The sequence below is a fragment of the Capricornis sumatraensis genome, chromosome 10, assembly GCF_032405125.1.
Source record: "Capricornis sumatraensis isolate serow.1 chromosome 10, serow.2, whole genome shotgun sequence".
NCBI lineage: Eukaryota > Metazoa > Chordata > Mammalia > Artiodactyla > Bovidae > Capricornis > Capricornis sumatraensis.
This window is the reverse complement of record NC_091078.1, coordinates 38682443-38701072: the sequence shown is the minus strand read 5'-3', so window position 1 is coordinate 38701072 and position 18630 is coordinate 38682443. Positions and strand designations below refer to the sequence as shown.

Below are 18630 nucleotides of genomic sequence, written 5' to 3'. Positions count from 1 at the left end.
GTGGTGTCTGCTGTACTAGCCAAAAGCCTGGGAAACCGACTCTAAGAGGCTCCTTGCTGGTTTGGGGTCCACAGTTAGTGACAGAACCAGGACTCGTTTAACCCAGGGTGTCTCCTCTTTCAGTTTCATTTCAACTGTGTCAGACTGAATGAAGGAAACTCTTCTTCCCAGAAGACTGTTGGGTTCTCCAGATGCTCAGTAATAGTTGATTTCCTTGTGTGTCTGTGTGTCTCAGTGTGCTGCCTAATGTATCAAGATTCTGAGTCACTGTTTATGGACTCAAATCCTGAATGAAAGACAAGTAAGAAACCAGGAACAGACTCTGAGACATACCATATTCGTCGTGTCCGACTTTGCGACCCCATGAATCACAGCACGCCAGGCCTCCCTGTCCATCACCATCTCCCTGAGTTCACTCAGACTCACGTCCATCGAGTCAGTGATGCCATCCAGCCATCTCATCCTCTGTCGTCCCCTTTTCCTCCTGCCCCCAATCCCTCCCAGCATCAGAGTCTTTTCCAATGAGTCAACTCTTCACATGAGGTGACCAAAGTACTGGAGTTTCAGCTTTAGCATCATTCCTTCCAAAGAAATCCCAGGGCTGATCTCCTTTAGGATGGACTGGTTGGATCTCCTTGCAGTCCAAAGGACTCTCAAGAGTCTTCTCCAACACCACAGTTCAAAAGCATCAATTCTTCGGCAATCAGCCTTCTTCACAGTCCAACTCTCACATCCATACATGACCACAGGAAAAACCATAGCCTTGATTAGATGGACCTTAGTTGGCAAAGTAATGTCTCTGCCTTTCAATATGCTGTCTAGGTTGGTCATAACTTTCCTTCCAAGGAGTAAGCAAGCGTCTTTTAATTTCATGGCTGCAGTCACCATCTGCAGTGATTTTGGAGCCCAAAAAGATAAAGTCTAACACTGTTTCCACTGTTTCCCCATCTATTTCCCATGAAGTGATGGGACCAGATGCCATGATCTTCATTTTCTGGATGTTGACCATATTCTTACTGTCTGGCAATTTCTGCTTTTATTGCCACGTACCAAAGACAGGACTATGAAAATCACCTAAAACCGTCAAATCTCAGTTCTCTTTTTTTCTCCCCATATCCAACAGACTTCCAGCACAAAATAACCGTACAGGCCTCCCCCAATTTGGACAAACGAAGAAGTCTGAACAGCAGCAGCTCCAGCCCACCCAGCAGCCCCACAGTGATCCCCCGACTCCGAGCAATACAGCGTAAGCTTTCTCCCCCTTGGGGTCTTTTGGGTGGGTTTCTGTCACTAGTGGACTTTAATTCAACTTAAGCAGACATGTTTTTATAAGTGGTTTCTAAGCATGTGAAATACAGGAGGTATCATAACTATTTGGAAATCAAAATTTTCTTCTTAGTCTAATTTTCTTATTTTCACAGTAAATGATTTTTAGACTCTGCACAATTGGTGATGTTACCAGGCCACAGAGTAGAAACTGAAATAAGATCTTGAGACTTATAAGATTTTGTGAAGCCTGTACCTGTGACGTTTGTATAGCCGAATTACATCAGTAGCATACTTGTGGATATTTTGAAAACTGAAATCCAGAATTTGAGGTTACTTCCAGTTGTTTTGTAAATAAAGAAGACAGTGTTCTGCTTTTTTGGGATTTAGCTCTCATTTGGTGTGTATTGACCACCCTAATGCACATGGCCCCCCATGTTAGGGTAATTCGACTTAGGGTTTTATGGCTTTACAGTGGTTTTAAAGTGACTCACATTCAGTGGAAACCATACTTTGAATTTTGATCTTTTCCTGGGGAGTGATGCGAGGTGCCATCCTCTCAAGATGCTGGGCTCCTGGTCAGCCCCGCCGTCATGAGGAGAAATAAGCCATATACTCACAGTTACTCTGCTTTTCACTTTCACTGCTGGATTCCGTAAGTTACATGAGATATTTAACTTTAGTATAAACTAGGCTTTGTATTCGATGATTTTGCTAACTGTAGCCTAGTGTGACTGTTCTAAGCGGGTTTCCCAGGTGGCTCAGATGATGAGAAATCCGTCTGCCATGTGGGTCGCACGGGTTCATTCCCTGGATCGGAAAGATCTCCTGGGAAAGGAAAAGGCCTCCTACTCCAGAATTCTTGCCTGGGAAACCCCATGGACAGAAAGAGCTGGAGGGCTGCAGGCTATGGGGTCACAGAAGAGTTGTATACAACTTGGCAGCTAAACAAACACAGTAACTCTTCTAAGCACATTTTTTTAATTAATGAATTAATTTTAATTGGAGGCTAATTGCTTTACAATATTGTAGTGGTTTTTGCCGTACATTGACATGAATCAGCCGTGGGGGTACATGAGCACGTTTAAGGTGGGCTGGGCTAAGCCGTGTTCGGTAGGTCAGGTGTATTAACTACATTTTCAACTTACAGTGGTTCTGTGCGAGTTTCGGTTAGACCCAAAGTGTAGATTTTTACCCCCTGTGTAGCTATGTCATAATGCTTTCAGCTTTGTTTCTAGTGCCTCTGGTGTGTGACAGGATTGTTTTCTAAGTGTGTAGTAATAACAGCCACTCTCCCCATGGTTCTCAAGCAGCGAGGGGCTGCGGGAGGAGGCAGTTGTGTGTCACACGTGTGTGTCAGCAACGGGTAGAGGTCAGACGTGAATGTAAACCTTCCCACAAGGGGATGAAATAAGGCAAGATGTGGGAAAACTTGCATATGTTCAGGTTTTAAAAGGTAATTATAGCCAAACAGTTGTGATGACTAATGAAATAGTGGCTGAAATTACAGTTTCAAAATAGACCTTTGTTCCTTAGGTTCTAAACTTTGATTTGGTTAAAAAATTAAGTACTAAGTTAAATGTTCAATTTGCCTTTTTTTTTTTTCCTCCCAAGTAAAATGAAGTCCTAACTATTGCATCATGTTAAATGCATAGATAAAGAAACTATCAGCCCTTTATGGCTACCTCAGGTTTACCTTTTACCTTTCTTACTGTTATGATTAGAGACAGACATTTGCCTCGAGTAGGGTGAAAGAAATAACTTCTTCATTCTTTTCATGTTTCTCAATCATCTATACACTTTGAGTAAGATAGTTTTACAACTGACTTGATTCATCCTAAAACTTAAAAAATTGTAATTGGTTAATGAGTGATGCTCTCTGTTTAGTGACCTCAGATGAAAGCAATACAACTTGGGGCAGAAACACCGTCTGTCGACAAGAAGAATTTGAAGATATAAAAAGGAATTTCAAGAAAAAGGGTTGTACCTGGGGTCCAAATTCGATTCAAATGAAAGAAAGAACTGATTGCAAAGAAAGGTACACGTGTGACATCTGGTGGTATTTCAGTGTGCACTGTGACGCAGAGCAGTGCTTTTTTACTTAGTTATTTTTTATCAGGGCCTTTTACATGTTGCATTGGCCAGACTTACCTTTTAAAAAGCAATTAGAGTAATACAAAGATACCTGAATATCAAGTTAATTTCTAGGATGGGCTTATCATACTAAATTAATTATTATTTGGTTAAGCAGTTTAAAAAGTGTTTTACATCTCATGTTAAAGTTTTATTTGTACTTTGTTAGCTCTTTAAAACACAGAATCTAAATGTGTTCTCATACTACCTAAAAATCTTGTTAGTGTGTATTTACCAAAACCTAGTTTATGTTCATGTGGTTCTATTATTTCAAAATAAACATTTTTCTCTTGTAGAATAAGACCTCTCTCAGATGGCAACAGTCCTTGGTCAACCATATTAATAAAAAATCAGAAAACCATGCCATTGTCTTCATTATTTGTGGACCAGCCAGGTAAATGGGTTTCAGGAAATAGACTTAGCATGTGAGTGCTCTGGAAGTGATGTCAGAAAGGTTAGCAGCGTCAGAGTAGTAGTGGGGCTACACTGAGCTTGAAACTTATCTTCTGTCCTGGCAGTGTTCATGGTGGAAAGTAATCATTAGGCTCCACATTGTTTATCAGGAATTTGTAACTCCTATTCTTTACCAGAAAAATTAGTATAATATATTAGATAGATCCAAATTAGTATAGGAAATAGTAAATATGAAAATGTAGGCACCCTGAAATTCTGCCGAGGTTGTATTCCCACCCCACGACATGATAAAATATTGTCAAGCTAGTTAGCTGTGGAAAACTACTGCTGGAAAGTGTTACATTGGAATCTCTAATTTAAGTAAGTCATCATTGCTTTCTATATTCAACATTCCTGTTCAGTGTTCAGATATTAAAAGATTGAAAAGATACGGTAGTTGTTGAAAACCCTCAATGATGGCTATCACCAAAGAAGACAAAATTGGTCTTTACCCTCAACAACTTAAGACAGCTCTTTGATACGGTGATCAAAGGAAAGATGCTTTAGCTAAACATGGTATAGACATCTTGAATTTATTATTACTGCTGTGTTCAATTTTGCACACACCTTATCACTCACTGTTCATTGTTAATTTTCTTCTCCTGTGTTATGACAAGCATGTGGTTTCAGCCTAAGTATCTCCATAAATACATTCAGGTAAACAGAGGCAGGTCCCCTCTGAATCCTGGATAAGCACTCTCTGACACCAGATTCGTTACTGTGTGCTGACTCTCTCTTGCCTATAAAGCCAAGAGGTTCTCTCATTATATACTGCAGTGGGTCATCAAATGTCACTTGAGGAGTCATGAAGGGCAATCAATAGTCACAAAACTGTTATTTCTACAGTACATGTTTCATTATTTGTGACTGGGTAGTCGGCCTTTTTTTTTTTCAATGTTTTTATTCTTTCTTAGAATATTTTGATCCTATTAATAACTCCTCCACAGGTCACTTGGAGGAAATAAAAGGATTTATGTAGCTGACCCAGCTGGGTCTCCATGAAGTTAACCCTGTAGTCCACTGGAAGGGTCAGTGAGCAAAGGGTTCACACCGTCTGTCCTGCCTGAAGGCCCCCTCCCACCTCCCATCTGTGTGGCCTGGTGCTTCTGTGAGTTTATGTCTCAGCTCAAGCATTGCCGGAAAGCCTTCCTTGACCACCTCAGCTGAAGTGGTATCTCACCCCAGCCCTCTACCTCAGTACCCGTTTTTATTTATTTATCACTTTTTTTTTTATGGGGCAGATTTTTCTTTTATTTTTCAAGAAAGAAAAGCACATGAAGGAAATTCAGAAAAATACGATAGGGTAAAAGTGACACAAACCAGAAATTCAAGCGGCCTTATTTTTTTATTTATTTATTTTTTGCTCCACCATTTCCCCATAACATTTTTGGTTTTGTTTTTATTTTTTACTTTTTGATTTATTGATTTCCAATTGGAGGATAATTGCTTTACGATATTGTGTTGGCTTCCACCATATATCAACATGAATCTGTCATAGCTATACCTATGTCCCCTCCCTCTTGAACCTCTCTCCCTGTTCATCACTCTTATCTAAAATTCTTATTTGTCTACATGGAACCCATAATATATGTGTTCTTCATCACCCACAAATTAGAATGTCAACTCAAAGCCAAAAAGTTTATCTGTTGTGTTCACCACTCTACTCGGAGTGCCTGGTGCCTAGCAAGCACTCGGCGTCTCCCGAATGCCTGTGACTCCCAAAAGGACAGTATGATCTTATGCAGATATTGATCATGTTTGCCTTGGTTTCAGGGCTTGCAAATGCCCCTGCAGGTCCCTCTGCAGGGAGCCTGAGTCATAGCACCCTGGATACCCCTTGTGCAGGGTCCTCCTGGATGAACCATTTGCTAAACTGTAAAGGACTCCATGTGTCATGATGTAGAATATGTATTTGTTAGATTTCAGCTTTGTTTTACAGTGTAGTTTTCATGGTTTTTGCGGGAAAATGGTCCTAGCGTGTGTGTGTTTATCCTTCTATGTAGGTACTTGTGAAGAGCCAAAACTTGCCCCTGACGGATTGGAACACAGAAAACCAAAGCAGATAAAATCGCCAACTCAGGCCTACATTGATCTACCTCTTTGGAAAGATGGCCAGAGAGAGAACCCGGTGGAACCTGAAAGCTGGGAGGAGGGAACCCCAGTGAGCCCTGCTGCCGACACTCCTCAGGGGACCCCTCCAAACAGTCTGAGCAGATCCCCCCAGAGAAAGAAAACGGAGTCTGCTCTGTATGGCTGTACCGTGCTGCTGGCATCGGTGGCTCTGGGCTTGGACATAAGAGAGCTCACGAAAGCACAGGATCCCGAAGACCCGTTGCCCAAGGAAGGCAGGAAGAAACGTGAAGGCATCTTCCAGCGGGCACCTAAGTCTCGCCGCAGTGCCAGCCCCGCCGCAAGGCTGCTGGCCATGGGCGAGGGAGCCAGCAGCACCCCCTCCCTCCCACCGTCCACCACTGCAAACCTCCTGTCCGTGCCTTCCCTCTCCACCAGGTGCCTGCTGCACACCGACGGCGAAGACTCCTTCGAGAGCAGCACACACATCTCTTGTGCCCCTCAGGTGCCCACTCCAGATCCTTGCCCTGCCTTTGGAGGGTGGGGCCAGAAGTCAACCCCCATGCCAGGACTGGAGACCAGCCGTGATGGGTGGAGAAACCTGCCTCCTTCCTTCATGGAGCTGACATGTGGGGGCGTTTCTTACGCTACTGCTTCCAAGGAGAGAGCAGCAGGTCACCGAAGGACCCTGTCTGATGGAAGTGCTGCCCGGCCCCCAGGTAGGCTGCATTAATGGGTGAAAGTACCAGATACCACTGTAGAGACTGCACTGTAAAATTGCGTGACTCTCTGATTCTCTTTTCCATATGATTACATTTACAGATTTCTTTTCACTCTTTACAGAAATCTTTGCATTTTACCCTTTCATGTGACTGTCATTTAATTTTACTCTTTCATTTGACCTTAACTATCATTTAGATTCTAGAGAAAATACAACTAAATTTCAGCAATTTAAATACTTAATAGCATATTAAAACAGAGCGAGCACGTGGAGAGTAACTGCTCCAAGCCCCTCACGTTAGGTAGACAATCATTTGACAAAGTCTGAACCAATAATTAATAGGAGAGCTGCTGCTAAAACTGGTTGTCCTTCCTCCCCCGTGGTACCATGTCTTCTGCATCACCTGACTTCACTGTCTAGTTATGCTGAGATTGAGTTTAGGGGGTATAAAAATCAAATGGACAGTAAATGCTATGTGGGGATTAACTATTATTTCTTTTGTATGTAAATGTGATTACAATCACATCAGATATAGATCATGAGGATCAAGTGAGATAATGTATATGAAAAATGCTTTTTAGATCATAAAATGTTATGCTAGGATTGGTTATAAAGTGTATTAAAACTGAGGCTGCTTTCATTTGCTCTATCTTCTCCTTTATCTCTTTAAGTGTGCTCTAAGTAGGCACATTTTTTCTAATATTAGTTTTCATTGTCTTTAAATAAATTGGTTTATCGCTCTTTTATGATGTAATAAATATTAGTAATTTATAATTGCACATGGTGAAATCCCATCACGATAATCCCGTAAGAACTTTTTTTCTTCATTTGAAGCCAATAATTATCTGCTAGAGTGGTAGCAGGCCTTCCCTGATGGCTCAGCAGTGAAGAACCCGCCTGCCAATGCAAATGACATGGGTTCAATCCCTGGGTCAGGAAGACCCCCTGGAGAAGGAACTGGCAACCCGCTCCAGTGTTCTTGCCTGGGAAATCCCAACAGAGGAGCTTGGTGGGCTACAGTCCATGGGGTCGCAAAGAGTCGGATGCGAATGAACAACAGGGTGGTAATAAGTCAGTTCTTCAGAACAAAAAAGGAAAGGTGTAACGTGTAGAAACGTAGGTGCTTCCTTATTTTCATTAATATTTCCAAATTGTCACCTGAAAGTGAATTCAGTCATATTCACCATCATTTTACGCCTTAATTTTAGTCCAGTCTAATCCTGTTTATTAAACAGTTCTAATGATCATTGTTCTAAGCATCTGATGATGATTTAGCTCCTTACAGTTGTAGTTTCCACAGATTCAAGCAATCTTTCCAACTTTGAGGTACTTTTCAATACAAACAAACCTTATATCCTAACAGTTTGTAAAGTAAGGTTTGTGTTCAGGTTCTTTTGTCAAAGCTTACTTTACAAACTGTTAGGATATAGGGTTTGGGTGAAGTCACCCAGTTTATTTTCCTTGATATCCATTGTTTTCAATGTTACTGTCTAATCACACACTCTCTTTGCCAGCTGGTGCAGCTCTCATCTCAGCCCCCGGAGCCTCTGAACTGCCCCCTGAGTGGGTTTGGGGGATGCCCCCCTCCCTGTCTGGACCTCACAGTGACCTGCCAAGTGAAGTCCCGCCTGAAAAGCAAAGAGCTGTCCATATGGTGCCTCTGCCTCGCCCTCCCCCTCTAAGAAGCCGAGGAGGTGCCCTGCAGGCCTTCCCGCCGAGAACAGAGTCTCAGCCCTCACAGGCTGGCCCTGCAGTGGGTGGTCCAGGACCAGCCCACAGCTGTCCTCTCGGCCCCAAGAAGAGAACTCAGCCCCGCATGCCTTCCTTGCTGGACACCGACGTGGAAGGCCAGAGCCGGGACCGCACGGTGCCTCTGTGCAGGATAAGAAGCAGAGCGAGCCGACCATCTCTGTACGAACTCGAGAAAGAATTTCTGTCTTAAGTGCCTTCTGTTGTTTAAGCATTTCTTTTTGTGTTTTTAAGGTGAACAAATGAAAACAAGGTGTCTGCCTTTTAATTGTTTCATGCTGCTGTGTTTTCAAATATGTGGCCATGTCACTGAAACAGTCATGGATGTCTAACTTCTCCAGAAATGGAAGTCATTGCCGTTGGCTGACTGTATCGTTTGTCCACTGGATTCTTACCTAGCAACTTGAAATACTACACACACTATAAAGCAAGAACTGTACAACAAAGCGAATCTGTGTTTAAGCACAACTTTAAATGCTTTTTCTCCCCATTTATATTCTTTTCCGGTGGTGGTGGTGGTGTTCAGTCGTGCGACCCCACACACAAAAATTGTAAGAGTGCCATTTTTGATTCCTTCCTTCCTGTTGCCTTCCTTCGTTTTCTATTTCCCTTTCCCTTCTTTTCTTCATTTCTCACTTTTGTTTTGTTACTTGTGCAACAAAAGCCAAGAATAATGTGATATTAGTGAGTAAAGGTGTCTGTTTTTAAAAATTTGATGACTAGAATAGATGCAGAGTCCTATTTAAGCTACTTAAGTTCAGCAATGGGCTTATAATGCACAAGTATGTCCACATCTCATCTAAAATATGCAATGTTTCTCTCTTTGAGAAAATTTTACTGAATGTAGTTTATAAAAGTTTTAATGAATGTAACTTCTAAAAGTTTTATCCATTGGAACTCCAAAGTAGATTTAAAACAAATCAGTCATTAACAGTTGACTTAGACCATACGATGTACAGCTGAGACACACTAACCTGTGGGTTCTCCCTGTAAAAATGGTCCCCCGTCATCAGTAGCCATTAATTTGGTATCCAGAAGTGTAAAGCTTTTATTTTGCCATGGAGTTTTTAAAAATTAATTGACACATGTGTCTTGATGTCATTTAATTTTTATTTTCTCTATTTAAATGCATAATCATCCCAGTAACCTCAAATACAGTCAGTGAGAAACACTGTTAGAATTCAGGTATTTTCCAATAATAGTTATTTCACATTTCACTTAATTGTGGATAAGTGTTAGATATCTGCTGGGTGAGATAAGTTGATGTCATAGAAAAGAAAAATATAGATTATTTTCAGATGTGGATTTATAAAATGAATCTTTGGATAGCAGATCAGATTTTTAAATGATTTAAAATTATTTTATGAGTCACTTTTATGAATTATACAGATATGCTGCAAATGGACTACTGAGTTATTCAGCTATGAAACGGCTATCCAGGAGCTTGGTGAACTTGTCTGGGTTCTTCTGTTAAATATATTATGCCTCTATCACTAGAATATGATTATTCAGATGAAAGATAATAACTGTCTTAAATTTTCCATACAGTGAAAAACTTTAATTGCAAATATTACTTGTTACTTCATTTAAAATTTTTCCTTGGTTAAGAGTTACTGAATAATTGAAAGGTCAGCAATTCAAATTAAATCAAGTGTGATAAAATATCTACCTATAGTAGATTTTTTAAAAGTAAAATTGTACTATTTAGCCATTTTGGAACATCTTAGCCATCTAACAAGTATGCCCCAGCAAATAAAGAACAGGGCATGAAAGGATTATGTTAATATAAGCGCATTTTGCCCTAAAGAAAACAGTCTTGTGTTTAAGATTCTTGCAGCAAAATCTCAGGTACTTAATTACATTTTGTTGTGTTACGGTCCATTCTGTGATTTGACTTCCCTTTGGGGTGGCTGTTGAATTATGTAACAGAGATTTGGTTTCCTCAAAATTGTATCACACTTGAAAATACGGTTGACTGCTTCATACTTAGTCACTTGGGGGCATGTAACTTCCAGCTAAAAGTAAAGGAAATATATGCCTACAAGGATACATGAAACACGAAATATAGAAATCATGTTTTCAGTGTTGCTTCTACCAAAACACTGTGTGCATTTGTGTGTGTGGCGTGTGTGTGGCGTGGCATGTGAGGGTGGGAGAGTGATGGGTATCCATCTGTCTTGTTCCTCTGCTCTGTTCCTGTTTGGCTTTATTTTCGTCAACTTTACATTATGAATTTAGAAATGAAGCTATATTAAAAAGACAGTTATGATAAAAGGACTCAATCTCACATGTTACTGCAGATAGTTATTTTTTGCTGCGATCCACTGTACATCTGTGATTTTCTATGTATATTAGTATACTTAGCAGAATCTGGTTATTTATTTTCATATAGACTTAATAGCTCACTGAAAGATAAATTAAACTGATTCCTATTAGTCAACAATTAAGGTGCTCCCACTGCAGAGATTTGAGGCCTGGGCCTGATATGCTGTATTATGAAGCTTTGTGACTGAAAAAGATGTTTACATATGTTGTCTATTTTTTTAATAAACTTTTTTTTATAGCTTGTCTATTTGCTCAGTGGCTTTGGTCTACTCCTGATGATTGTGCCTAGTTTGTAATAGTTTATTTTTTATTCAATAAGGGAAAGTATGTTAATAAGATTATTAATAAGCCAGGTATTAACCTGCTAAATTGATTAAATGGAAGGATCATGAAATGAGCCATGGGATTAAATATCTTTTTTAAAGTATAATGAAATGCTTTATTTCAAATGTTGTTTGGTTTACATGTGCATTGAAACATTGCGTTTAATTTCACTGTGAGAATTTTGCAACTCTAGCTTTTCAGAAGGCACGTTTTGGCAGAGTGAATTACTATATAAAGTAAATATCAGTTGATGCGAGAGGGATGTGGTTAATGAGACATGTTCATTGTTAGCATGTTTAAATCAGAAGAATTCCAAAAAACAACCTAACCTCTAGTGATTCTTGGTAGGCATTAAAGACTTGGGTGAATTAGGAAAGAAGCCAGTAGCATTTCATGCAGATCAAGGCAACAAACTGCCATGTAAGTGGGAGAAAAAAGTAACATCTATTGTATAGCTGCTAAGTGTTAAGGCCTCTCCTAGGTGCCATGTAAGACACTCCCTTTAATTCTCTGTAGCAGAGTTTGTGAGAGAGGTAGTAGTATCCCTATTTTATTAGATATAAAACTGGCAGAGAAATTTGATAAACTTCCAAAGACCCACCAACATTTACCTGTTCACAACTGTCATATAGTATAGAAGATGGACACATCTGCAGGGTGACTTTGTAAATGGAATCCAAAGCTAAGGTAATTTTTCACTCATCAGAAAGTTCTAAATTCTAGGGTTCTCCCTCCTGGTCAAGTGGTTAAGACTTGGAGCTTCCAAAGCAGGGAGTGCAGGTTCAATCCCTGGTCAGGGAACTAAGATGCCATATTCCTTGCGGGTGGTCAAGATACTAAGGAAAAAAATTTTTTAATTCTAGAGGTGGATGAATTCTTAAAGTTAACAGCGGGATACTTCCTAAGTAATTGTAAAATGAAAGTACTGCAAACTGCATATCTAATAGATCAACTCAGACAAAAGTAGGATTCTGTTTGATGGGTTTCTTTTTCAATGGATTTATAAGTATGGTGAAATTGTTTAAGAACTGCAATATAAATATAAAATATTTGGGCTTAAGCTGTCTGTACTCTTCTAAAAAGGTCACTATGCTAAAACATGAGGCTTTTATGAGTGAAACAAGGTAATAAGTACCATACAGCAGAACAAAATTTTGTTGTTGTTTAGCAAAACATAAATTGAATTAAGGACTTTCCATAGCCACTGGGAAAAACTAAAGGAATTCAGTGATGAGCAAGAGAGACACCAATTGTGTACTTTGCTGCATGGTTCTTAAGATCCAGGAAGTCAGACATTGAGAAGCTAAGCAGGGCCAGTTTTGTGGATTCATGCCTTGGGCGTCACACTCGGAATAGTCCCTGAGCCTGATTTTAATGCTCTGCTAATACCATCTTGAAATCCTTAAGAGATCTTGAACATGAGGCCCCTCATTCTTATTTTGCACGGGGCCCAACAAATTCTGTGGCCAGACCTGACTACGGGGCTTCCCTGTAGCTCAACTGGTAAAGAATCTGCCTGCAGGGCAGCAGACCTGGGTTCAGTCTCTGGGTTGGGAAGATCCCCTGGAGAAGGGAATAGCAATCCACTCCAGTGTTCTCGCCTGGAGAATCCCATGGGCAGAGGCACCTGGCAGGCTACAGTCCACGGGGTCGCAAAAAGTTGGACACGAGCGACTAAGACACTGACGAGTGAAGAGAGTGTTATAAAGGTGAAGTCGGTGCTGCTCAGTAGCACTGCAGAGCAGACCCGACCCGGGGCTCAGAAGCCTGGGTAAGAGGCGATCCCTGGAGAGTTGCTGCTTGTGACTCAAGTCATGCCTCTCCTGGAAGTTTCAGGATTTCTTCTTTGCCTTTCAGCATTTCACCATGGTCTGTCTTGGTGTGGATCTCTATATCATACTTGGAGTTTTAATTTCTTGGATGTGTAGGTTTTTTTCCCAGCAAATTTGGGGTTTTTAGCCACAATTTCTTCAAATATTTTTTCTGCTCCTTTTACTCTCTCCTGGGACTCTTGTTACACCTAAATTGGTATACTTACTGGTGTCCCACAGTTCTCTAAGGCCCTGTTCTTTTTCACTCATCCTTCTCTTTCTGTTTCCAGATTACATAATCTATATTGAGGGCAAGAGGAGAAGGGGGCAACGTGAGATGGTTGGATGGTATTATTGACTCCATGGACACGCGTTGGAGCAAACTCGGAGATAGTGAACAGCAGGGAAGCCTGGCGTGCTGCAGTCCGTGGAGTCAGACACAACTTAGCGACTGAACAATCTATAATGATTTCAAATTCTCTTACCTTTCTTCAGCACCAATCTACTGTCAAACCCCTCTAATGACTTTTTTTCATTTTAATTATTATGTTTTCAGCTCCATAATTTCCATTTGATTCTTTCTGAAAACTTTTATCTCTTCATTGATAATCTCTTTTTGATGAAACATTATCATTATCCCTCCCTTCTTTAAGTGTGTTTTTCTTTAACTCATTGAACAAACTCATAATAGCTCTTTGAACTCTATTAAATCTGACATCTGGACCTTTTCACATGCCATCTCTATTGCCTCTGTTCTCCCCAATATATGGATCATACTTTTCTGTTTTTTTTTAATGTCTCATTTTTTGTTGAAAATTGGACATTTTAGGTAATATATGGTAGCAACTATAGATAATGATGACTGCTTTCAGCAGTTGTGCTTTTTGCCTTGGAGGGTGGGTCCTCAGAGCTCCTCATGCAATCATCCCATAATGGAACCTCTTTATTAACATTTTGCAAAGCTTCTCACTAACTCCCGAAGCATTTTGTCCTATGGCTTCATGTGACACCACACATCTGAAATCATGTTGTTTATCTCATGACTCTAAAAGCATTTCAAGGCAGACCACTTTCCTCTGGCCCTGTTCTAAGAGCTCCATTTGTAGATATTCTGTGCTTATTTATCATCTCTCCTTAGATATCTGAGACCTTTCATCCTGAACATGGCCCAAATAAAACTTGAAATTCACATCCTTCCCTAAATTTGCTCTTCACTAGTCCTCTTCTTAGTAAACGGCACTTAGTAAAGACTAGGCAGTTGGAGGCCTCCACTGACTAGTCTTTAAAGTATCAACATCATGAATGCATCTGTCTCACCCACAGTGGTTCAACAACTGCTTGTAGAATAATTGGCTGAATCATTCCCATTTTACAGATGAAGAAACTGAAACTTAGAGAAATAAAGTAATTTGCTAGATTAGTCCTTTTAGATGACAGGAAAAAATGTTTCTTAAATGTTAATTAATAAATATCATTGTTAACATCAAAGGACAATTGAAAGAAAGTAATATAAAGTGTAACTGGAGTGGGACTTTGGACATATTGTAAAGGAGTTTGATTACTTGTCTAAAGATTTGGCACTGTATTTTGCCTTAAAAAAAAGCAATCAGGGTTCTCCAGAGGACCAGAACAAATGGACATACATATATCTATTTCAGAGAGAGGGAGATTTATTTTAAGGAATTGTTTCACACGATCGTAGGGACTAGCAAGGTGGAACTCTGCAGGGTAGCCTGGCAGACTGGAGACCCGGCGCAGGGCTGACACTGCAGCTGGAGTCTGAAGGCCATCCACCTAGAGGCAAATCCTGAGGCCAGGGTGTTGGCCGGGTTGGTTTCTTCTTCTTTATTTTGAATTCAGTTTATTTATTTTTTGAAAGTCTTTATGGAATTTGCTACAATATTGCTCCTGTTTTATGTTTTGTCTTTTAAAACTTTAAATGTATTTATGTTTTAAATTGAAGGATAATTTCTTTGCAGAATTGTGTTGGTTTCTGCCAAACACCAACATGAATCATTCATATATGCTTTGATTTTTTTGTCCTTGAGTTGTGGGATCCTAGCTCCCCTACCACGGATTGAAGCCACACCCCCTGCCTTGGATGGTGAAGTCTTAACCCCTGGACCACCAGGGTTGGTTTCTTCTGAAGCCTGTCTCCTCAACTTCCAGGTCTTCGTACTGTGTCTTCATATAGCCCTCCCTCCGTGTATGTCTGTTTCCCCAGTTTCCTCTTCTGTTAAGGATACAATCAGATGAGAGCCTGCTCCAATGACTCGTTTTAACTTGATTGCGTCTGGAAAGACTCCAGCTCCAAGCACAGTCATATTCTGTGGCACTGGGCATCATGCCTCTGCACTCATTGGCCTGCAAGCCTGTACTTGCCCAGCCTCAAGAAAGAGCCCTGGGAGGGTGGGGAAGATAAGGGAGGAATAAGACAGGGAGATCTCCTGCCTCCCTGCAAATACATTAAAAGCTCATCAGAATATGGAACAGCTCCTACAGAGCAACTTCTAAGTGACAGCAGAAGACCCCAGGCCTCCAAAAAGGCAAGCTAATCTCCTTGGAATGAGAAATGAAACCATTATTGTAGAGCAATTATCCTTCAATTAAAAATAAATAAATTTAAAAACTTAAAAAAAAATAAGAGTCCTGGAGCCAGCAACAGAAACATCCATGGCTTAATGAATGAGGGGGGATCTTACATGTCTGAAACCAAGTCCTGGAGTGACACCCGCCATGTGCAGCAGACGGCAGGCAGGACACAGCAGCAGTCTTGGCTCCAGGGCATGGGAGCACGCAATTGCCAGTGAAAGGTTGGCTCACTGGTTACCAGGGAAACCAACATCCCTCACCGCCCCTCAGGCTAACGACCTCCACAGGGCAGATGTCTTCCCTTTGGTGAACTATCATAGTGGAGCTGTTCTCATCTAGAGGTTAAAATAATCACTGTCTGGAGCAGGGGGCCAGTGTGCAGGCATTTACCAGTTAGGCTTTATGAAGAAGAAGGAAGGTCAGTCAGGCGAGTAGGGTGTGGCTGAGGCAGGGACTGAGCAGGAGATGGACAGAGATCAAAAGGGCAGCCCTCGTGGGGGCCTGACCATATAGCCTCCCGCATACAAAATTGGGGCATGCAATTTGTTCATGACAGGCTAGAAGATGCTTCCAAATACTAGATATGACAGTGGTGTGTAAAGTAGAGAGGGACTAGAGGCAGGGATTTTATCAGGTCTAATAGTGAGAATAATGAGGAAAGGAAGCTCGAGAGGAACTTTACAGTCTCAAAATTGGAGACAACCGGTAACGAAGCAAGAAGTCAGGACGAAACAGTTAGCCAATGGGGATGTTAGGGATAAGCCAGAAATAAAACATTGAAAGGAGAACTGGTGCTTACATAAAATGAGGATTTGGGTGAAGTGAAAGAGGGAGGGAGGCAAAGTTTGCAGTTCTGAATGATAGAAAATTCTAGAGACATCCAGAAAGAAAGAAATGGCAACCCATTCCAATATTCTTGCCTGGAGAATCATGTGGACAGAGGAGCCTGGTGGGCTGCTGTCCATGGGGTCGCACAGAGTTGGACACGACTGAAGCGACTTAGCATGCATGCATGCATTGGAGAAGGAAATGGCAACCCACTGCAGTGTTCTTGCCTGGAGAATCCCAGGGATGGAGGAGCCTGGTGGGCTGCCGTCTATGGGGTTGCACAGTCGGACATGAATGAAGCGACTTAGCAGCAGCAGCAGCAGCAGCAGAGACATCCAACTATCGGCCCAAATTTGCAGCTGGAATTTGAGACTGGGGTTGGAGTTGGAGAGAGATTCTGCAGTCATTTAAATTTTGGTGATAAAGATGCTGAATGGGACAGGTGAGAAAGGCAGAGAGAAGAAAGCTGAAGAAAGCTCTTCAGGAAAGTGAGAAGATCCAGAGGGTGATGGAAAGAGGATGGACGGCTCATATAAGTTAAAAAAGACCCAGAAGAGTATAAGGCAGGGACTCCCCTAGCAGTCCAGTGGTTAAGACTCCACGTTTTCACACCAAAGGGCACAGGTTCAATCCCTGATCAGGGAACTAAGATCCCACATGCCATGTGGCACAGTCATAAAAATAATAAATTTAAAAAGAAGAGTGGAAGGCAGTAGAAGATCACATCTCCCCAAATACTTTCCCTTAATCCATAACAACTTTAAAAGAACCAAATACTAAAAACTTTCTTAGGGACAAAAAGCTAAACTTTTTAGACTATTATTGTCTGGGAATGACACCATTCCCTAGAGCTATCAGCACTTATTTCCCTTCTGACTGGAGTGGACACACTTTAGTTTTATTCATGGAATTCTTATATTCCTTTTGACTCCTGAGGGGAGTCAAAGGTATATAAGACCATGAGCCAGAGCACCCTCTACCCAATACCCCTTCCTCCTTTCTGTGCTTTTCCAAAGTGTGAAGAGACAGTGATAAGGCACAATCCAGCTATAGTTCTGCATGTCTAAAACTGGAGAACAGGAAACTAATGTTTTACCATTATCTGATCTTAGACATGTTGATTAACTTTCCAGCCTCAATGGCCATCTTGCCCCTTGCCACTCCCTGCCAATGATGTGTGGATCTGTCTGCAGCATCGTTTCCCTTGGGGTGTCAGTGCTGCCTGGCAATGTTTAGTGGCAGGAGAAACCCCCGGACACATCTACAGAGGTAGTCTGCTGACAAGGAGCTGTACCTAGGAGGCGCTTTTCTCCCCTGGAACATAGTCTCTCCAAAAGCTTTTACTCAGTCTGTGAAGGAATATTCTCCCTGGTGGTTCAGATAGTAAAGAGTCTGCTTGCAATGCAGGAGACCCAATCCCTGGGTCAGAAAGATTCCCTGGAGAAGGGAACGCCTACCCACTCCAGTATTCTTGCCTGGAGAATCCCATGGACAGAGGAGCCTGGCGGGCTACAGTCCATGGAGTCACAAAGAACAGAATATGACTGAGTGACTAACACACATTAAGAAATATTTTCCATAGGAAATACAGGTCCAATTTTATTACATAAATCTGTCGGAAAATACACTATTTCAAGTAAGTTTCTATGTAAGAATAAACTCTTTACTAACTCTGAGTGTGATCATGTGAGTTATTTGATGTGTGAAAGCTCTAAAATCTGGCAAAATTTCTGCATCTTAAGGCTCAACTATTGAATTTTTCAATAAGCCAAGTCTTTTTCGCTGAAACAGGTGTAAACATAATACAGATCAGTGGAGTTGGTAGTAATTTTTCCTCCAATCTGTGTTTTGCCCAAATTCAGCATTGTTGTTGTTCAGTCTCCGAGTTGTGTCTGGCTCTTTGCAACCCGGCAGATTGCTGCACTGCTAGGCCTCTGTGTCCCTCACCAGGTCCCAGAGTTTGCCCAAGTTCATATGCATTAAATCGGTGATGCCGTCCAGCCATCTCATCCTCTGTAGCCTTTTTCTCTTTCTGCCTTCAATCTTTCTCTGCATCAGGGTCTTTTCCAAAGAGTTGACTGTTGGCATCAGGTGGCCAGAGTATTGGGGCTTCAGCGTGAAAGTGAAATCGCTCAGTCGTGTCCGACTTTATGCGACCCCATGGACTGTAGCCTACCAGGCTCCTCTGTCCATGGGATTTTCCAGGCAAGAGTACTGGAGTGGATTGCCGTTTCCTTTTCCAGGGGATCTTCCCAACCCAGGAATTGAACACGGATCTCCCACATTGTAGACTAGACGCTTTAGCTTTACCGTCTGAGCCACGGAAGCCTCTTGTTTGCATTGTTTGAGTTAGATTTT

General features: G+C 41.4%; 1 protein-coding gene across 1 annotated transcript in view; it reads left to right on the top strand.

Moving 5' to 3' along the window:
- MAP3K21 (mitogen-activated protein kinase kinase kinase 21) overlaps positions 1 to 8585 on the top strand; it is a 55788-nt gene extending 47203 nt beyond the window's left edge. The window contains exons 6-10 of the mRNA XM_068982627.1: positions 1124 to 1246; positions 3154 to 3304; positions 3696 to 3793; positions 5856 to 6641; positions 8158 to 8585. Coding sequence (XP_068838728.1) covers positions 1124 to 1246; positions 3154 to 3304; positions 3696 to 3793; positions 5856 to 6641; positions 8158 to 8585 — 1586 coding nt within the window. The remainder of the gene's footprint in view (positions 1 to 1123; positions 1247 to 3153; positions 3305 to 3695; positions 3794 to 5855; positions 6642 to 8157) is intronic.
- Positions 8586 to 18630: the final 10045 nt, after the last annotated feature.